This window comes from Gymnoscopelus microlampas (genome assembly GCF_963454915.1).
Source record: "Gymnoscopelus microlampas genome assembly, chromosome: 23".
Taxonomy (NCBI): Eukaryota; Metazoa; Chordata; class Actinopteri; order Myctophiformes; family Myctophidae; genus Gymnoscopelus; species Gymnoscopelus microlampas.
In genome coordinates, this window is record NC_139960.1 from 14,940,696 (window position 1) to 14,963,237 (window position 22,542).

General features: G+C 44.0%; 1 protein-coding gene across 1 annotated transcript in view; it reads left to right on the top strand.

Annotated features, from left to right (window-relative positions):
- The window catches only part of LOC311040190 (voltage-dependent L-type calcium channel subunit alpha-1C-like), a 260,546-nt gene that overhangs the window by 231,361 nt on the left and 6,643 nt on the right, over window positions 1-22,542 (top strand). Inside the window, exons 35-48 of the mRNA XM_084050307.1 lie at window positions 372-463; window positions 717-882; window positions 1,560-1,687; window positions 3,685-3,781; window positions 4,014-4,116; window positions 4,233-4,334; window positions 9,460-9,587; window positions 9,877-10,017; window positions 11,203-11,609; window positions 18,833-18,961; window positions 19,256-19,374; window positions 19,730-19,827; window positions 22,179-22,275; window positions 22,477-22,542. The exon at window positions 22,477-22,542 is cut by the window's right edge and continues 40 nt beyond it. Of these exons, the coding sequence (XP_083906433.1) occupies window positions 372-463; window positions 717-882; window positions 1,560-1,687; window positions 3,685-3,781; window positions 4,014-4,116; window positions 4,233-4,334; window positions 9,460-9,587; window positions 9,877-10,017; window positions 11,203-11,609; window positions 18,833-18,961; window positions 19,256-19,374; window positions 19,730-19,827; window positions 22,179-22,275; window positions 22,477-22,542 (1,873 nt within the window). The remainder of the gene's footprint in view (window positions 1-371; window positions 464-716; window positions 883-1,559; window positions 1,688-3,684; window positions 3,782-4,013; window positions 4,117-4,232; window positions 4,335-9,459; window positions 9,588-9,876; window positions 10,018-11,202; window positions 11,610-18,832; window positions 18,962-19,255; window positions 19,375-19,729; window positions 19,828-22,178; window positions 22,276-22,476) is intronic.

Sequence of the window (22,542 nt, forward strand, 5' to 3'; positions counted from 1 at the left end):
TGTTTCAATTATGTTCTCTGTCCTGATTGGATAAAATTGGTATCCCAACCTGGAAATGTATTTTCTGTATACAGGGATGCGGAGGAGACCCCTGTTACTGATCAAACCCTGTAGTGTAGAGCAATGACTGCTTTCAGAATATATTTAACATCTTATCCTTGTTTTGGATTGGGAGTGGGGATGAACTTTGTTTTGATTGGGTCAAACGACTGGTCTCTCTGATTGGTGATAGTCAAGAAGGCAGTCACTGTCTGTGTTCTCTCTCCTGTCTCCTTACCTTCCTTTCTAGCTTCCTTCCTTCCTTCCTTCCTTCTTTCCTTCCTGTGTGCATATCCTGTTTCACTGTGACCACTTCCTCCCTCCCTGTGCAGATGTTTGGTAAGATAGCCTTGAAAGACAACACGCACATCAACAGGAACAACAACTTCCAAACGTTCCCACAGGCTGTGCTGCTGCTCTTCAGGTACCACAACCCTTTTTGCCTATGTTATGGGTCTTCAACAGGGGGTCCGGGACCCCTAAGGGGTCCTCAGAGTTACTACAGGGGGGCTGCCAAGTCTATGTGTGATAAGAACGTAAAACTTTTTATTGTATTAACCACTTTAACCGCTAGCATCCCTATTCTGGGGGGAACTGTTCGTGTGTGTGTGTGTGTGTGTGTGTGTGTGTGTGTGTGTGTGTGTGTGTGTGTGTGTGTGCGTGTGCGTGTGTGCCAGGTGTGCGACAGGGGAGGCGTGGCAGGAGATCATGCTGGACTGCGTGCCTCAGCGACCGTGCGAGAAAGGATCGACCAATGAGAGCGAACACCCGTCCACAGAAGACTGTGGAAGCCAGTTCGCCATCATCTACTTTGTCAGCTTCTATATGCTGTGTGCCTTCCTGGTGAGAGAGAGATAGAGATAGAGAGAGAGAGAGAGAGAGAGAGAGAGAGAGAGAGAGAGAGAGAGAGAGAGAGAGAGAGAGAGAGAGAGAGAGAGAGAGAGGACAGCTGGACATACGTATACAGTATAGACAGACAGACAGACAGACAGACAGACATACTGTATTATTAGGTGTTGTAAGTATGATATCCTCTATTATAAGTGCATTATTCAACATTCACTTGATAGACACAACATCCATCAACATGATAATAATAATAATAATAATTCATGACATGAAATGCAGCTCAAAGTGCTTTACAGAGCAAGAATACAATTACAGAAAAAGTGCAACTAATTTAACAATAAAGCAAAAAAATAAAACAACATTAAAATAAAAGAAAAAAAGGCAGTGAATAAGGCAAAACAGTGAGGACCTGAATAACAACACAGAGATTTAAAATTCAACTAAACGCAATAGTGAAGAAATATGTCTTGAGCTGTGGGTGTAATGGGAGTTTATTCCACGCCGTCGGCCCGTAGAAGCAGAATGCTGCTTCACTGTGTTTTTATATGTCGTTGTAGGCACCTCGAGCAGGTCAGCACTAGAAGACCTAAGGAGGCGTTTTGGAATATATCTAGGCAGGCAGTCATAGAGCAGTGAATGTACGTTACATGTGTAATGTGCATTCTGTTTAGATCATCAACCTGTTTGTGGCTGTCATCATGGACAACTTTGACTACCTGACACGTGATTGGTCCATCCTGGGTCCGCATCACCTGGACGAGTTTAAGAGGATCTGGGCCGAGTACGACCCAGAGGCCAAGTGAGTCTGAAATCTATCACATACAGTCAATACTAGTGGTGGGCAAAGTGCTGTATATATCTGTTTAGTGTACACCTATATACTTTATTTGTTTTATTTAAGGGTGTATGTTGTTGCGAGACCCGAAACACCCTATGTCCCCAGGCTACAACACTGATGATACGTCCCAGGTGCATCCATGTGATAGTTAGTGATTCTATTTATAGTGGCTCATAGGATTTTTTTCAAGCTACTTGGCAGGTGATTGGATGATCCCGCCCCTAGCAGCCGCTGATTGGTTCGTACACGCAGCGACCGGGCAGCTCTACTCCCTGAGCGATCCCAGATCAGGGTGTATTGTGAAACTCAATACCGCCCTCATCTGGCTGAGTCAGGTTACTTAGGAGGGCCATTCAAGCAATCCGCAAGTGGAGCCTGCAGTACCACCACGGCCCAAGGAACCATCACACCAGAAGGAAATGTTTGGATCGGGGTGGTGCAGCGGATCTGGTGCAGCACTCAGGTCATGGACCTGGTGAGACGGAGGAGGAGCCTGGCCAGGAGACAACCCACAGTGCCTAGTCCCTCCACGTGCCCAAGCCTCCCCGAGTCCCGGCAGAGTAGTTCCGGAGAAGCGGACTGAGTGGCCCTGTCTTTCCCTATAGGACTGACCGTGGGTAGCTACTGGGACTTAAGTCGAGGCTTGATCAACCCTGGCTGGGTCACCTGGGCGAGGGTGTATGTTGTTGCGAGACCCGAAACACCCGATGACCCCAGGCTACAACACTGATGATACGTCCCAGGTGCATCCATCTGATGTTTTCTTTATAACTACTTAAACCCTCTATTCGTAGTTTAAACGAACCTGAGTTGCAACTTTACTCACGCTGGGCAGACCTAGCCGGTTGAGTGTCTAAACGGAAGTAACCGCCCAAGGAAATGACATTAACGCTTTACAAATCTGTTTACATTCTCCGTGAATGAAACGAGTGTTGTGATTGGTCGAAAAAGATCGTTTCCGGGGGAAATTCGTACAACGGAAGTCTATAGACACCCTCTGCTTTAGGTCATGACCAGGCTTTTCTCTTCGCAGATGAGTAAGGCTGGGAACGAGGCTAAACTGTACTTGGTCTGCTGTTGTCTTCTACACACCGAATCTCGGTTGTTGGTTGTGAACTTGTAAATCGGCTATTTCCCCACACAAAATTCTTTATACCTGAAACCTGTGATGTGACAATAACGCTGACTCTGATTCAATGTACTTGTCATAGTATAACCTGGTCAACTACACGTTAAAGTACTTAAGTACTAAAAAACACAAAGGACGACTTCACCCATTTTCAACCTATCATCATATAATTGCTCCTCACTAATGTTCATGATAAAATGGTAAAAATAAATTCTACCCCGCCTGTGTCTCACAGGAGGACTGTGGACACTTCCAGTGACATCGTCATTAGGCAGGGTTTTTCTGTTCAAACAAGATTTCAATTTTTATTTAAATTGTATTAAAGCCAGAATAAGGGCTTCCATTATAACATGCCAACTTTCCAGGAATAGAAAGCCTGAAGTTTCTATTAGCTTGGAGTCGTCCTTTAAGTATTCAAAAGTTCATTCTTTAAAAAAAAAGCTATGTAGAAACAAAAGTTAGGAACATCATATGAATCCCTGCCGAACAGCCAACTGCTTTAAGCACAGTATATTCCCCAGTGCAAGTGCAAAGGGGGAAATATTCAGTGCTATGATTAAACTAGTTAGGATGATGGATGTAGTTTATTTTATGAGTGTGGTGTCTCCAACAAGGAAATAATTAATCAGTGTTCCCAGGAGAAAAGGACATAATACCTTCAGTCGTTTGATATGTGTGTGTGTGTGTGTGTGTGTGTGTGTGTGTGTGTGTGTGTGTGTGTGTGTGTGTGTGTGTGTGTGCGTGCGTGCGTGCGTGCGTGCGTGCGTGCGTGCGTGCGTGCGTGCGTGCGTGCGTGCGTGCGTGCGTGCGTGCGTGTGTCTCTCTCCAGAGGAAGGATCAAACATCTGGATGTTGTGACATTGTTGCGGAGGATTCAACCTCCTCTTGGCTTCGGTAAACTCTGTCCGCACAGAGTGGCCTGCAAGGTAACTGTCTGATTATGACCGTGTTTCCATTATGATGTTAGTGGTTAGCTGTTGATCCATTTACTGCAACGGCAGTGTGTGTGTGTGCGTGTGTGTGTGTGTGTGTGTGTGTGTGTGTGTGTGTGTGTGTGTGTGTGTGTGTGTGTGTGTGTGTGTGTGTGTGTGTGTGTGTGTGTGTGTGTGTGTGTGTGTGTGTGTGTGTGTGTGTGTGTGTGTGTGTGTGTATGTACAGCGCCTGGTATCCATGAACATGCCTCTGAACAGTGATGGGACAGTCATGTTCAACGCTACGCTGTTTGCACTGGTTAGAACAGCTTTACGCATCAAGACTGATGGTAAGATACAGAAACACATACATTCACATAGACTCACAGAAACATGTGTCCATGACTCTCATACGTGTCTGTGTGTGTGTGTGTGTGTGTGTGTGTGTGTGTGTGTGTGTACGTAGGTAACCTAGAACAGGCCAATGAGGAGCTTCGAGCCATCGTGAAGAAAATCTGGAAGAGAACCAGTATGAAGCTGTTGGATCAAGTGGTGCCACCTGCTGGAGGTATCACGTTACAACAAACAATCTAACAAGTTCCGCCCTGCCGTTCTGCTCACTCTGCTGGGCCGCGGAGTTTCAGCGGCCGCGTGGTCCTAGTGCCTGCCGCTCGCTCTCTTTTTCAAATAGACCGTATACTGGTCCGGTCCACGGCCCATAGAGGACTTGTACCCCGTTGCTCCCTCCACCAGATACGTCTCTGCTTCTACTCCACTACATCTTAAAACTATTGTACTTTTTACTCTACTGTACCACATATTATTTGAAAACTTTAGCTACTGTACAAGTTACTTTGAAGATTTAGATTATTATTATTACAAAACGTACTGTACATTAACCTATTAACTTAGCCCTATTGTATACTTCATCTATTCAAAAACAGACGATATCACAACGCATTGCATTCGCGACACATTGCATTGTGAGCTTATACATCGGCTATTTAAAATTACAAAACTTTTGATCTTTTGAAACTTTTTAAAGAACTTGTGAAATGGGACGTTCTGCATAATGAGACATACATTTACTTTTGGTGCTTTAAGTACATTTTAATGACAATACTTTTTTACATCTTCCACCACTGTTGCTTTGTCACATGCTGTAGCGACCTTTTAAGATGTAAATTATCTTCCCCTCCATGAAGAGAAAAGCTGCAAAAATAATCTGATAGTAAGTTGGCATTCATGTCAAATTATGGAAAAGAAGGTATACTTTACTGTTTGATTATTTATTATTTGATCTCTATACCATAACACCCGCGTACAACCACTGTTTAACTTCATCATGGACCGATTTGCGTTGGCCTCATTCCCAACAACATTGCCTCACCATCTCAACATGGCCTCATTCCCATGTTGTCACGGGAATAAGGCCTATTATACAGTCATTAACCTCACAAGAACAAAGAAAATGAATACATTTAACCACTTTCAACCTGGCTTCTCTATTTTGGGCATGTCATTATCAGCCAAAAATTCAAACATTTAGGGGCTAGATTAGATTTAACCTCCAGGACTACAACTTCTCGGTAGTCCACAGGGAGACAGTCCTCCCTGTGGCCGCGGACCCCCGTTTGAAAGGATTTTGTGACAGAGACCCCCATAACAGAAGAACTGTCAACATTTGTAAAATTAATTTTGAATAACCAGATCTATAAGCTTACAGCACGACCCTTCACAAAGTGTTGTGAGCTTGTAGTTCATCTATTTTCCAATTGCAAAAAGAATAAGCAAGGGCTTAAGTGTTTAAACTGTTCCTCATTTTGCTGGGGACCCTGCCCAGTCTTGAGTTTAATTGACATCCTCAAGGGCATCTTAATCTTAAAGGTCCAGTGCAATGACATTTTCGGTAATTTTATTTTGAAGTTTCAGTCTGAAACGACCTCGCAACCAATCAAAAGGTTCCATCCGCATCAGGCTAAGGCCTGAAGGGATCTCACTCACGTGGTGCACAGTGTTAGGGTCCTTTCGGACGGGAAGCAGCCAACGCGCCTATGTAATTCACTTTCATTGAGAGGCGGGCGATCAATAAAACGATCCCACAATCTTATCCAGCAAATCCATCCTTTTTTTCTCTCACGGCTTTGCAGCATGGGAAGCCTGTAGACTGAATACCAAAACACTCGCCCCGGGGCAAATCCGGCGGTATTCCTAAACGTAACCTCAGTAAACTATGCCTAACCTAACCTTATTCCTAAACGTAACCTTAGCAAAGCGGTGCCAAAACCTAAACTTATTTCTAACCTTATCCTCAGTAAAACAAATACAAGAACCGCTGGTCCACGAAAAAACAATGGGGCCATGTGTTTTGGGGCGAGTCTTCCGTTTACCTATAAACGCGCAGTGACACCGCTGAAGAAAGTGTTTTCGTTTGGTGGAGCCGGCACAAACAAAGAAAACATTTCCTTAATTTGGAGATATTTTACAATTGAGATGCCAAAAAGCAGCACAGCAAAGTGCAATGTATGTGTTCCAAGGGGTGGACAAAGTGTTTCATCGTATATTTATTCTGTTCCAGTATAGGCTTTATATCATACAGTATACAGCGAGCTGTTCCACCTTGTCTGAACGTCTTGCTGAAGACATTTGTGTCCTGCCCTAGCTCTCTTTGAATGTCTTCAAAGCGGGACTGACTGTGCAACTTGAGAATGTTTGAAATTAGTCACTATTCTCCTTGCATTACCGAGGGCATCATGTACACTGCGCTGGGAGAGAATCCCCTCGTGAACAACTAGCTGCAGTGTGTGTGCCAAGCAGCACAAACTATCAACCGGATCGCCTTTTTCCATGTTACTTGCGTTGTCTCTCAAAACCACATGTACTTTAGCCAGCGTGATCTTCCAGTTATCCAGCATCTCCTTCATTGTGGTTATAATCAAATCGCTGGTGTGTGAGCCCCTGCACTCTTTCACCTGCAGCACCGTGCTGTTATAAGCATCATTCTCCGCACTCACCCAATGTACAGGGAGACTGATTAGCGACATTGGGCTAACGGTCAGAGGACCAGATGTTAGTAGTGAAACTACACAATGAGAGACGTCACGTGGTCTCCTTGTTTACAGTGGTTGCTGCTGCATTAAAATAGACCTACAATATTGTATTTATTTTGTGTTTAATACAATTTTAAGAAGCAGCTATGCACATTTTAATGGAGTTGCCACTTCTTTTGTATTTGCCAGTTAAGTATTTGCAGTTTGCACTGCTAGGCACTTGTTTATTTGTTAAAACAAGCCACTTGTTGCCACTTATTTTGTATTTGCCAGTTGTATGTATTTGCACAGTAAGGAATCAGAATCAGAATCAGAATCAGGTTTATTGTCACATCACAGGTTTACAAGGTAAAAAAGTGGGTGAAAGTTGTTTTTGTACGTCATTCCCATCGCAACGTTAAATTCCGTAGAAAGAAGAGTGGGGAGAGAGAGAAGAAGAGGGGTAGGGGGGCAAGTGGGAAGGAGATCAAACAAGAGAACAATAGAAGCCAAAAACAAGTTATCTACATATTTACAAAGTACCTGAGATAAGAGACAGACTAAGGTGCCTGAGCATAGCAGCAATGTATGTATACTGTGCATGATATACTTATAGACGTTAAGGTGCTTAGAGAAAAAAAAAGCGCAATAAAAAAAAGACCAACAAAAAAAAGTTTGTGCGTTATTACATGGGAAGCCTAAGGGTGGACTGACCCTGGTATAATCCTCTTAATGTTTAATCTTCAAGTGTTTCTTCAAATTAGCATTTTGACTAAAGCTTTTGCCACAAAATGTACGTACAATTAGACCCTTTCTCCAAAAAAATCTAAAAGCTTTTGTCACAAAAACTGTACACCTAAAGGGTTTTTGGTGTGATTCTTGCGAGTGCGAGGGGGAGCTAAGTCCGAGTCATTTTCGTGGTATAATCCACAGGTGTGTTCAGGAAGAGCCAGAAAAGTCTGCAACCAGCTGGGCAGTATCGCCTGTTGTCAGGCTGCTGAAAGGGGCTCATGCTTCATTCAGCATTCTGACAGCAGCCGGGTTAAAACTTTTCCAAAACCTGGCAGTGGAACTCTTGATACTGTGGTAGGTCCCCTTGCCCGGTCGCGGTCGTTGTAGGGTTCTGAACAGTTTGTGACTTGGGTGGTACTTGTCCTTGATGATGCGCTTGGCTTTGACCACGCACCGCTTCTTGTACAAGTCCTGGAGCGCTGGGAGCTCGCTTCCCATTATTCGCTCTGCCGATCGCACTACTCGCTGTAGGTTGATCTTCTCTCGGGCAGTGCAGTTCCCATACCAGGCCGTGATACAGCCTGTTAGGATGCCTTCAACCGAACTGTTGTAGTACAGCTTGAGGATGCGCTGTCCTACTCCGATCTTATTCAGGCGGCGGAGCCAGTACACTCGCTGCTGAGCCTTTTTCTTCACGTGTATGGTGTGCGTCTCCCATTTAAGGTCCTCCTCGATGTGTACTCCGAGGAACTTGAACTCGCTGACCCTTTCCACTGCAGCACCGTCAATGAGGATGGGCGCATGGTCTCTCCGCGGCCTCCTGAAGTCCACGATCAGTTCTTTGGTCTTGTTGACGTTGAGAGCGAGGTTGTTCTCCTGGCACCAGAGCGCCAGTGAGTTGATCTCATCTCTGTAGTCAGACTCGTCGTTGTTGACGATTCGGCCTATCACTGTCGTGTCGTCCGCGTACTTTATGATGATGTTGGAGACATGTGTGGCTATGCAGTCATACGTGTACAGGGAGTAGAGGAGAGGGCTCAGCACGCATCCCTGGGGTGCTCCGGTGTTGAGGGTCAGGGGGTCAGATGTGATGCTGCCCATTCTCACCACCTGATGTCGGTTGGACAAGAAGTCCTGTATCCAGTCGCACATGCTTGGGTGTAGCCCTAGGTCTCTGAACTTTTTGTCAAGGCACTTGATTGATAGTTTTGTTATTTGAAGTATTTAAAAGAGTTGCCATTGCATTTTGCACTCAGTTGCACTGACTGCACTCTGTTATTTGAACTGAAGCCTATCCTAAAATTAATATATGGCTTTAATTGAAAGGTAATGCATTGTTTTGTATTTAAAGTTTTTGCTATGTAGCCTACTGTAAGTATCGGGTATCGGGAAAGTATCGGGAAATATCCAAATTAATATATCGGATTCGGATCGGATCGAAATTGAAAAAACCTGTATCGGTGCATCTCTAGTCTGGACGTCATCTTGAATGAGATTCACAACGGAGTAGTTCTGTAATTAAAATCAGCTGTGTTTGATGAACGTGCAGCTATGGGAATCACACAGGAAAGTGTATGTATGTCATCACGCAGTACGTTTTCGTTCACAGGAAGTAATTAAGATTGGCTTTTTAGGGACTTTTGATATTAAAAATACACAATTTTTTAAATTGCATCTATTGTTAGGTACTTTATGACCATTTGATGACCACGGATATGCTCTAAAATTGTGGAAACTTATTTTTCATTTCACTAGACCTTTAATAAAATTAATTAAATGTTTAGAAGAGAAAATGGCAAATGTCTTCTCATCTCCTCACCTGGATTAAACACAGTAACGACCAGTTGATCTAAAGACACTCGAAGCTCCAGGGGTTACCTTACTAGCTTGTCTGTCTGTCTGTCTGAGTATACTGTGTATGTGTCCCTGCAGATGACGAGGTGACTGTAGGGAAGTTCTACGCCACCTTCCTCATACAGGAATATTTCCGCAAGTTCAAGAAGAGGAAGGAACAGGGTCTGGTAGCCAAAGTACCCGCGAAGACTGCCCTCTCTCTGCAGGTACACACACACACACACACACACACACACACACACACACACACACACACACACACACACACACACACACACACACACACACACACACACACACACACTCTCTGATACAGATCTGATACAGTAAAAGCAATATGTGTATGCTTACATGTACTTGTGTGCATGTGTGTGTGTGTGTGTGTGTGTGTGTGTGTGTGTGTGTGTGTGTGTGTGTGTGTGTGTGTGTGTGTGTTGTGTGTGTGTGTGTGTGTGTGTGTGTGTGTGTGTGTGTGTGTGTGTGTGTGTGTGTCAGGCTGGCCTGCGGACCCTCCATGACATCGGTCCGGAGATTCGGAGGGCGATCTCGGGGGACCTAACTGTAGAGGAGGAGATGGACAAAGGTCTGAAGGAGGCTGTCTCTGCTGCGTCTGAGGACGATATATTCAGAGTGAAGGTCCCACACACACACACACACACACACACACACACACACACACACACACACACACACACACACACACACACACACACACACACACACACACACACAAAAACATTACAACATAATACAACTAGAAAAAGTGCTCCTCGTAGCACAGGTCTCCGCCAGGTCAGGTAGGTTATTGTGGGCCAGCAATGTTCGGAATTTGCCAATCAGGATGGAATATGAAAAATTTGACGGATCCGTCTTGATCACTTGACTAGAGATAATGTGTACTGATTTGCGTGATGTTTGGACAAAATTTGTATGAGTAATATTTTTTTTGTTGTAAAAATCTGCCTCCTGGTGGCGCTATAATAGGGCAATGTTAAAAGGGTGGCATTTGTTCCTTAACGTAGTGCGAATGTGCGTGCAAAGTTTCACCACAATCGGATGATTTGCAGCATTTTGTTCAAAACGGGCCACTCCTGAAAACTTTTGATGTCAGTCTTTTAAACAGATCCGTCTTGATCACATGACTATAGAGATAATGTTTAGCGATTTGCATGATGTTTGGACAAAATCTGTAGGAGTACTGTCACTGGCAAAACTCGGCCCCCTGATGCCGCTATAACAGGCCCATGTGAAACATTTGGAGCAGAGGTTCTGCTCTGGCATCCAGGGAGTGTGTGTGCACAGTTTTGCTTCAGGTTTCGCATCAAGCCAACGGTGCCGGAGATTAACTGATCACAGACGGAAGCCGGAACGACACACAGACGGTCAGACGGACGGACGGACGGACGGACAGACAGACAGGGTGCATAACATAGTCTCGGCCATGCCTTTCGGCCTGGCGGAGACAATAAATAAATACAAATAAATTAAATCTCATCAAATACATTCAAAGTTCTAAATGAAGAAACCACAAGTGATATTTCGAGTGTAAGTCTTCACTAGACATGTCTGATGGTTTAATATATTTTTATGGGAGCGTTCTCTGGGTTTTTTTTCCTTCCATGCATGTGCTATATATCTGTCATATGGACACATACAAACTCAATGTCTGAGTTTGTATGTCAATGATACCGCAAGTTTAATTCTGGATCATATCAGAATTAAACAATGAATTAGTTTCTGTGAACCATATCGCTCTCTCTCTCTCTCTCTCTCTCTCTCTCTCTCTCTCTGTCTCTCTCTCCCCTCCGCCCCGCCCCGCAGCGAGCGGGCGGCCTGTTCGGGAACCACGTCAACTACTACAACAACCAGAGCGACGGGGGGCGGGGCGGCTCCTCGTTCCCGCAGTCCTTCGCCACCCAGCGGCCGCTGCACGTCAGCCAGAAGGGGTCGCCGTGCGAGGGGGAGAGCCCCTCCCACGAGAAGCTGATGGACTCCACCACCTTCACACCGTCGTCCTACTCCTCTTCTGGCTCCAACGCCAACATCAACAATGCCAACAACACTGGCATGGTGGTGGGGGGGCAGGGAGGTGGTGGTGGCGGTGGTGGAGGGGGCGTCAGTAGCCGCTTCCCCAGCCCGTCCATCAGCACCGTGGACGGACACACGACGGACCAGCCGCTCACTCCCATCCTGCTGCCGCGCTCCGCCTGGTGCTTCCCTCCCAAGAGGTCAGTGCAGTACGCCCCGTTTATCTTACCGGGGTCGTCCATAGGCTCTATGCACAGCAGCCATATTGGAAAGATATTGGGCCTCTTCTTACTTCCTTCACAGGTGTTACCAATGATACTAATGAAGGCTCTGTTCCATTCTGGTCAGGGTGCTGATATTGTGCATGTTGGCTCACTAGAAACACTCCATTTTGGTTCCCAAATGGCCCCTTATGGTGGGTGTGTAACTCTGAGAGTGTACAAATGGAACCAAATGTACCCGTAAGGGTACATTTGGTTCCATTTGTACACTCTCAGAGTTATGGGGGTCGTTGAAAATAAGACAACCACTATGCCACACTAAATGGAACAGAGCCTTAATTAGTATCATTGGTAACACCTGTGAAGGAAGTAAGGAAGGGGCCCAATTCATTCCCAATATGGCTGCTGTGCATAGAGCCCATTGTGTGGAGAGAGCTACAGTTAAATATGTGTCTGACAGTGGTGGAAGTAACTTAAGTACATTTACTTAAGTACTGTACTTGAGTACAATTTTGAGGTATTTGTACTTTACTATGAGCATTTCCAATTTCCAATACGTTTACTTCTACTCCACTACATCTCAGAGGCAAATATTGTACTTTTACTCCACTACAATTATTTGAAAACTTTAGTTACTAGTTACTTTTCAGATATAAATTATGAAATTATGAAACATATATTAACCACTTTAGCCCTATTTTATACATAGGCTATTTGAAAATAGCCGATCTACAAGCTCACGTGTTGTGAGCTGGTAGATCTGCTATTTTCAAACATAGTACTTTTACTTTTGGTACGTTAAGTATATTTTGATGCCAATACTTTTGTACTTTTACTCAAGTATCTTCTATAGTGCAGTATTGATACTTTTACTTAAGTAAAGAATTTGAGTACTTTTTTCCACCACTGTCTGATATAATGACACATCATGAGACACAAGCATGGCATATCAGTCTCCAATGCATATTCCAGTTAACATCATATCAGTCTCCAGTACATATTTCAGTTCATTTTAACTTCATAACAATCTCCAATGCATATTTCAGTTTGCATTTCTATGGATTAGTCACCCCATGGAGACTTGAATTCATGGATATTCTTTTGTTTTTGTCGCATTCCTAAGCCAAGAGTTTGATGACCGGCAGCGGTTCCGGTAGGAGACACAAAGAGTCTCCTTTGTGTCTCCTACTGGAACCGCTGCGGCGCTGCCTACCGGTCCGCTGGTCATCAAATTATTGGTGTAGGGATGCGTCAAAAACAAAAAAAATCCATGAATTCAAGTCTCCATGGGATGACTAATCTATAGAAAAAAAGCATTTTTTTAGGTGAACTGTCCCCTTTAAAGAGAAATGTGCATTGGAGACTGTTATGAAGATAACAGTCTCCAATGCACATTTCTCTTTATATATTCCAGTTCATTTTAACATCATAACAGTCTCCGGTATATTTTACAGTTCATATTGATATCTCTCCAGCACATGTTCCAGTTCATATCAACATCATAACAGTCTTCAATACACATTTCAGTTCATATCGACAACATGATGATCTCTCTCACAGTAGATTTAGTATCTCTGTACTAAATCTAATCTAACAACAACAACTATACTATACTGTAATGTACTGTATAGTGCACTGTGATGTACTATAGTGTACTGTAGTACAGTACACTGTAGTAGACTACACTATTAGTACAGTGCAGTACTATGCAGTACTGTACACTATAGTACAGTGCAGTACACTGTAGTACTCTCCTCGTGTTTTCTCTTCTCTCTCTTTTAGCCCCTCAGTGTGTCAGCTTGATCAGAATCTCTTTTTTCGTTTTTTCCTTCTGTTCATTTTCTTCTTTCTTTCTTTCTTCCTCTTTCTTTTCCTTTCTTTTATTTTCTGGTGGCGAGCAGGACGTGTTTTTTTGACGCCTTCATGCGGTATGTTACCATGAGAGAGAGAGAGAGAGAGAGAGAGAGAGAGAGAGAGAGAGAGAGAGAGAGAGAGAGAGAGAGAGAGAGAGAGAGAGAGAATGTTAGTGAGTGAATGAGCATGAAAGGAGGAATAAGAAGTGAATGAGTGTGTTTAAGAGGAGTGTGTGTTGTATTCAAGAGAGAAGCGTCTGTGTGTGTGTGTGTGTGTGTGTGTGTGTGTGTGTGTGTGTGTGTGTGTGTGTGTGTGTGCGTGTGCGTGTGCGTGTGCGTGAGCCACCCACAGTAACTATATCTAATCATGATGTGATTCCTACCATCACAGTCCTGGAGTTCTTTCCTGCTTCATTAACACCAGTTGCTATGCGCCATGCTGCTTTGGTTGCTATAGCGATAGCGTACTGTCCACATCGCCACCACATTCGCCCACCACACAGACTGCACTCACTGCTGCAACCTGACCAAACCTGCTCTATTAGAGGCTCTGGTTACTGCTGCAACTTCACTATACCTGCTCTATTAGAGGCTCTGGCTGTTGAGGCTGGACTCACACATGCGCTTCAGCCAAAGCCGGCACAGTGCTTGTTTTCTGCTGTGTAGTTTGTTTGTTTGACTTGCGTTGCAATGTTGGCTCTCTGACAGAAGACTACAAGCCAAATGGCTGCCAAGAGGGGTCAACGCACGGCGCTTCTGTCCTAGTGGTTGGCACGCATTCATGGTTCATCATCAATGCCGAAACGCGCCAGACTTCACGCGCTTCGGCGTTTACAACGTGACGCAACAAGACTCTGCCTGCTTTTTTCCTCATGTAATGGAAGTGAACAGGGGAAGTGGGCACGTCTGAAGTGTCTGACGCAGATGTGTGAGTGAGTCCAGCCGTAACCTGACCAAACCTGCTCTATCGGTGGCTCTGGTTGCTGCTATTACCAACAGCTCTGGGTTAGAGATGTAGAGCAGTGATTCTCAAACTTTTAAATCTCAAGGACCCCCATAAACTAGTAATAACTAAGTAATTACAGACTCAATTTAGGAGTCCCTGGACCCCACTTTGAGAACCACTGATGAAGAGATATGTACTAGTACTGTACTAGCACACAATGTTTGGAAGAGTAGTAGCAGTAATAGTAGTAACAGTGTTGTAGTCTGGGGTTAACAATAGTTTTGATCATACTGTGTAGTTGGCATTATAACTAGAATAACAAATGAGTATTTGGAAGTTGGTGAGTGTTGTTTTCATTTCTAACCCAGAGTGGGTAGAGTAGCTTTATCTCCAGTCTCTTAAACATTTTGGAGGGAAAAACATAATAATCTTTCATTTTTCCGTAGAGGTATCAGAAGTTGCAGGGACATAGAGAGCAGAAACAGAGAAATGGAAACCGTTTCTGTCGCAATGTGATGCACCACTGGAGAAGGACGATAAAAGACTGACATTTAAATGTCAAAATGTTTCTTTAAAGCGTGAATTCTGGTAGGCTACATGAAACATCTGTGATTCAAAACAATTTATACATTTTTTTTCATCTATGGCCTAGATGGTGCAAAAGAAAAACGTTTTGAATCACACATGTTTTATATAGACCTAGATTCTATGTCATTGTTTCCATCTTCGATGAATCTGGCTAGCTCACCAGTACTTTCCGCCTCTGCATCTTTCTTTAGTACCTCCATACATTGCTGTGGGACCTAAAGCGGATTATGAGACAATGGGCATGGACAAGGGGATCTACAGCACACATAGGCTACATAGAACACCAACAAACCTGCATCTCAACAGGATTTTAGAGATTCCAATGCCTTTTTGCACTTGCTTTTCGCATGTCCCATTGAAGTCCTATAGATAAACTGTCGGGATAAACGTGCTCTTAAAAGGTACCATAAGGGTTTCTTTCTTGTGACAAGTGAATGTTTGAGGCAGTTCCTTCAGTTTTCAGTAAGAGTTTTGGGGCTCTGTTACTGACATGCAGGGGTGCAATGCTCACTGGACGGCCTTGCACGCCGTGCCGGAACCTATTTGAACAGGAGCACACGCAGACACACGCATAGACTTAAAACGACTTTAAATTCGCACCTCAACAAAGTTTTCAAAGGCTCCCGACTCACACCTAGCGAATTAACATAAGAATAAGCCTAGATGCATATCAATTGTCCATTGTGTGACTTGCAGTGTGGGTGTTAAGCGACGTGCGCGTCACGTCATTGAAATAGAGTGCAAGAACATACCAAAATGAGCATTGCATGCCTGCTGACATGAATTTAATACCAGCCATAATTCATGTAAAGGCTCTGGCTAGGGGCCCCCCTGAGCTCTTGTAGTGGGCCTGTGCGGTAATAGGCCCTCATGATCGATGTACGGTGTTGGCTCCCACTTCGCCACCTGCTGACTCAATATTCTCACTCTCAGATCGTACTATAGTGACCAGTTGGGACGAAATCTGACTATGCGTCACTCATTTGACACAATGGGAATCCCCTGTTGCGTCACTTTTCAGCAACTCCCAGTTGTTCCGCCCCCACACTCATTGAATCCTCCATCGCATCCTCTAAAAACAGCCCCGTTAGCCCCGTTGGGCACCCCGGAGTGAGCAAGTGAGTGGACGTGCCAAGCGGTGCGAATTCCGCTTCTGCCGACCCAGCACTGTTCGAGTTACGTACCGATAGGCAGAGCAGGGGTGGAGCGTCTGGGGATCAGTGTTGCCAGATTCTGTGAGAGAAACAAGCAACCAGGTCTAGGGAAACCAGCCCAAAAGAAGCGACTATGGGCCACGTGAGCACTTTAACATATACATCAGCTATTTGAAAATAGCAGATCTACAAGCTCAAAACGCGATGCATTGTGAGCTTGTAGATTGTCTGGGCTAAGGCATCATGGATAAACTGTAGCCACAACTTTCATGGGTAAGAAAGAGTAGGCCAGGGAGCAAGGACATCTTATATCGGCAGTTACAGAACTGTCCCTTCTGAGCAAATACATCATACTTTATGCAATTATCCAAAATGATACAATACAATAATCATAATCTAATACACTATTGATTATAAAATATCTATCAGCGGCATTGGTCATATCTGTCCCAACTCGTCGGCCGTTTGACTCAAGGGGTGTGAGAATGCGTTTGCTGGCTGGTTACGGTGACCGGCCAGCCTCGTTCTCCTGGACGCTATCTTCTTGTTGCATCATTCAGTTAATGTCACGAACTGACTAAACATCCAACACATTTGGCAGTGGAGCATTCCTTTAAATCGGCGGTTCTCAACCTGCGGGCTGGGGACCACTGGTGCGCCATGAGGGAATTGTAAGAGGCCCCCCAAATAATTGGCAAAACACATGTTATTGATAATATAACATTAAAATATGTAAAAGAAAAATGACATGGTATTGTTTACCTTTAAATCCTTGAAACATGAGTTTTCCTTATACAGATAAAGGAATACTGCGTTAGTTCCAAGCCGCGACCCAATCGATTGATTGATTGATCATTAAAATAAACATGCTCTGAAAATGCAAGCGGGACCCACCCATCTAACCACTTAACACGACAGACTTTAACCCATTGAGGCCTGAAGCCGATTCTACATGTCTCCTAAATCTTAACAGTTTTCTGAAAAACGTATGTTTCTATATCAGTGGTGCTCAATCTTTTTCATGTCAAGGACCCCCAAAATTAAATGTATTTGGCCACGGACCCCCATCAAAATATCTTGTTCCAGGGACCCCCAGAAGCAAAGATTTGAGTTAAAAATGTTCTTTTGAATAGCCCAAAGTGCAAAATAATGCGTTTTAGCTCAAATCTAAAAATGACACTGTTCCAGGTCTTAATGGGTTAAGTGGTCAGATGGGAGGGCCGCGAACGCTTTTGCTATTTTCAAGTGGGCCCATGCTCCGGAAAAGTTTGAGAACCACTGCAAATAAGCAGTATTAGAACACATACCATCGTTTTTGATGTGTCCTCCTGAATCTGCAGATCATTCAATCCAGGAAACGCATCATGTGTCATTTTAGATTTGAGCTATAACCAATAACTATTTTATACTTTGGGCTATTCAAAAATATCAGATCTACAAGCTCATAGCACGGCACCGAGTGCCACGCTACGAGCTTGTAGATCTGATATTTTCTCTAACTCACTCAAACTCAAATCTTTGCTTCTGGAGGTCCCTGGAACGAAATCTTTTACAAATGTTCGCTTTAAAAAAATATATATTTAAAGATTTGCACAAATCTTCACAATTTTTCAAAAATAGCAGATCTACAAGCTCATAGAGTTTGTAGATCTTGTATATGAGCTTGTATATGTGCAATTCTTTAATAGCCAAAGAAATCTTAAAATGACACAGATGCGTTCCCGGGCCTTAATGGATTAAGTTGCTCGACTAGCATTGCCCTCATAATAAGCTAGTGACATTAGCTTTTACAAATCATTTACAGAGCACATATAGTTCGCCACTAATGCTGCCAGGCATGTAGCTTCTAACAATCTAGCTTTTATGCCTATTTTATATGTACTATGATGATGGTGTCACTTGCCAAAAAGAACACATCTACAAGCCAACAAGCTTAGCTTGTAGATCAGTTCTTTTTGGCAAAGCGGCTCGCTTGCGCAATTAACCACTTAAACCCTGGCATCCCAATTTTGGGCATGTCAAAATAGCAGATCTACAAGCCCACGACGTGTCACGATGTGACACTTTGTGAACTTAGCAGATCGGCTACTTCCGAAATAATTTAGAATTGTTTTGTGGTTAAGTGGTTAAATTTAACTTGACTTCTAACCTCTCTTCCAACTGTTTTTTATTTATTTCTGTGTTCTTCATCCTCTTCCTCCTCTACTGCTACGTATTCCACGTCTACACAGTCAAATTATCAGTGTTCGTTTAACTCAGAGGATGTAGAAATGGACCCATAAGGGTCCATTTCTACACTCTCTGGATTTTTGCTTTTATTTTCTCTGTTTGTGATTCTTTTCAGTTTGTTAATTTTTTTAAGCATTCATAATTTTCTCTAGTTGTTCATAACGTCCATATATGTATTGTATTCTCCTTCCTCTGTCCTCCTCTTCCTCAGTGTGGTAGCAGTAAGACTCATTGGAACAATCCGTCTTTCCGCATAATGTTAATGCAACGCTTATCTTCATGCCTGTCTGTCTGTCTGTCTGTCCTACTGTCTATCTATCTGTATGTCTGTGTGTGTATGTGTTTACTGCCTGTGTGTGTGTGTGTGTGTGTGTGTGTGTGTGTGTGTGTGTGTGTGTGTGTGTGTGTGTGTGCGTGTGCGTGTGCGTGCAGCTCGGACTCAACTGACAGCCGGCTGCCAATCATCCGAAGGGGGGAGGGGTCAACGGAGGAGACGTATGACGAGAGTTACAGCGATGACAGGGGTTACCATGATGACGACCACTCACTGTCCTCTGACATGTACTACTCTCACATGCACGCACACACACACACACACACACACACACACACACACACACACACACACACACACACACACACACACACACACACACACACACACACAAGTACAGATACAGTACGCATACAGACAGATATATGACTGACACTTTCTTGTGTGCGTGTGTGCGTGCGTGTCTATGTGTGCGTGTGCGTGTGCGTGTGCGCGTGTGCGTGTGCGTGTGTGTGTGTGTGTGTGTGTGTGTGTGTGTGCGTGTGCGTGTGCGTGTGCGTGTGCGTGTGTGTGTGTGTCAGGTTGGTCTATCATGATGAGAAGTGTAAACAACTTTCTCCGATGGAGGGAGGAGAAGAGGAGGAGAGGAGAGGAGGCTGGCAGTCTCCTAGGAGAGTGTTCCTCTGTCCTAGCACCCTGGGTGAGCAGCCACACACACACACACACACACACACACACACACACACACACACACACACACACACACACACACACACACACACACACACACACACACACACACACACACACACACACACACACACACACACACACACCAACTGGTAAACATCACAGAGGTGTTTCTGTGTGTGTGTGTGTGTGTGTGTGTGTGTGTGTGTGTGTGTGTGTGTGTGTGTGTGTGTGTGTGTGTGTGTGTGTGTGTGTGTGTGTGTGTGTGTGTGTGTGTGTGTGTGTGTGTGTGTGTGTGTGTGTGTGTGTGTGCGTGCGTGTGTGTGTGTGCGCGTGTGCGCGTGCGTGCATGCGTGTGTGATCAGGTCGGCGGTCGTCCTTCCATCTGGAGTGTTTAAGAAGACAGACGAGGACAGACGTCTCTCAGAAAACGGCACTACCATTACACCTGGTACATCACCAGGTAACACACACACACACACACACACACACACACACACACACACACACACACACCGCAACGTGTAGCGAGCAACAGGCATGCTGTGAAATTTTGACCGTGGAAAACGCTCTTAAGTGTGGCTTCACTATAAAAGAGACCCGATTAAATGGGAAAGTGCAATACATGTGGAAAGTTAATTAGTGCTAAGACAGGTTGCACGTCTAAAGGTCCTTACACACCGGCGAAAATAGCGAATATACGCAAAATTCGGACTCGTTCCGAATAATTAAAAGACGCTTTTTCGCTTCGCTTTTTCGCTTTTTCGCTCCATGTACGGAGCCATTGACTTTATAAGGTTTTAAAATAAAACGCATTATTCGCACGAAAAAATCGCCCCGGTGTGTAACAACCTTAATGACGAAACATTTAAGTCAGCGTGACATTCACCTGAAAGAGTGTACGCTGTTTGATGTGTTGTGGTCTCCGACTGGAAGGCTCATCCCAAAACACGCTCGCCCCCCACTTTTTTTCCGCCGAGCGCACGCTGGGCGGTTCTTCTATTCTTGTATTTGTTTTACTGAGGATAAGGTAAGAAATACGTTTAAGGTTAGGCATAGTTTTACTGAAGTTAAGTTTAGGAATAGGGTTAGGTTTTGGCACCGTTTTACTGAGGTTAAGGTTAGGAATAAGGTTCGGCTTAAGCATAGTTTACTGAGGTTACGTTTAGGAATACCAGGTAGAGACCGTTCCGAGGACGTCGGATTTGCGCCCGGGGTGACAGTGTTTTGGGGCGAGCGTTTTGGTATTCCAAAATACGCCCAAAATACAGACACTGCAGTGGGGCTCGGTGACAAAACGATGTAGTGTCACTCACCGAGTGGTCACGATCTTTGTTGTCAAAGGGACCATGTTTATTTGGATGTAAGCAGCTGTTATGTACTGAATGCACTTTGTTTTATTCCTTGAATTATTTATTTAAGGGAAGACTATTTGCTGTTTTGCAGTGAATTCAATTTGGCTGCTGTGCATAGAGTCTGTCTATTCTGAAGGGATGCTGTGAGATTCTGACAGTGTTTGTAAGAGTGCAGACAGCTGCTAGTGCCTCCAGGGAGGGGGACAGGTTGCTGTGCGTAACTAAGGGCTGCGTTGAGACAGTTATTGATTAGATAGTGACAGCAAGGAGACACAAGGGAGACTAATTATCTGGAGACAGATAATATGACACTAATAAATCTAATTTCACATTGTAGAGGCTTAAACACAATAATAGTTTTCACTAAATATAATGACAATCTCCATTCAGAGAGCAAGGCTCATGAGATTATTCATCTAAAGAATAATAATCAGTTTGACATTTTATTTTCATGTTAATGAGCCACCACTTGCTTGTTAATAAGGCATGGCCTCTCTAGTATTAGGTTAAAATAACTTACTTTAAACTTTGTGTGACTTTTAACAAAAAAAAACTACTCAATGAAAAGCCATTAAAACACACAATTTAGCACAGCATTAAATTAAAATTCTACCGACATTGTGATCTTATCAGACAGGTGCTCAGACATCAAAAGCTAGAACCTTTCATTCCATCTGAATACATGTTCATAATTTCTACCCCGTTAGTTTGACTTTGTTTCTACTCTTCACATCTGTGCCATCTACAACACATACTGTATAACCACTTTGCATTTCAGAGTAAAAGCCAGCGCAGTAGGCTACTAGAAACATAAAGTATTGGCATTAACTTCATCCTATCAAACATAAAAAATGTGGAAATGCAGCTTGAAGCAGGCACTAAATAACATCTTTGATCTACACACTATCTGGTCTGTTATCTACCAGACACTCTGTAACTAATATGAACAAGATTAATCATCTTAACCCATTAAAGCCAGGAAAGCATCTGTGTCACTTAAGATTTTGACCATTTTAAACCATTATTTTATACTTTGGCTATTAAAAAATAGCAGATATACAAGCTCAAAGCGCGTTACTTCGTGCTGTGCTATGAGCTTGTAGATCTGCTATATTTGAAAAATCGTGAAAATGTGTGCAAATCTTTGAATATATACTGTATATATTTTTAAAGCAAACATTTTTTACTCAAAACTTTTGCTTCTGGAACAAAACATTTTGAGATGGGGAGTCGGCAGCCAAATACATATAATTTTGGGGGCCTTTGACATGAAAAAGTTTGCGCACCACTGATATAGCAACATGGGTTTTTCAGAAAACTGGGTTAACATCTCCTCTTCTCCTTTCCTCTGCTTTTCTCCCCTCCTATCTCCTCTCGTCTCCTCTCCTCTCCCCTCCTATCTCCTCTCCCCTCCTATCTCCTCTCCTCTCCTCTCCTATCTCCTCTCCTCCTCTTCCAGGCTCTAGCGGTAGCAGGGTTGAGTCCTCTGTTGAGGAGGAGTCACTCCCCAACGCTGTTCAGTCGACTCTGCTCCACTCCTCCCACGAGTCCTACGGGTGAGAGACATCAGATTTCAGGTCACTTGAACCCCAATTCAACCCCTATTCTGGGGGGAACATGCGCCAGCAATAGCTGATTTGAGCCGCGTTCTGAGCTTGTAGATCGGCTATATTCTTCTTCTTCTAGCTGTTTTTTTTACAAATGTTGCCAGTATTTTGTCTAAAGTTGAATGCATGCAATTGTTATTGTTGTTCCAGGGCGTGGCGGTCATGCCTCTTACCAGCGTGTGCCCTCCCTGAGGCTAGAGGGCAGCTCCCACGAAA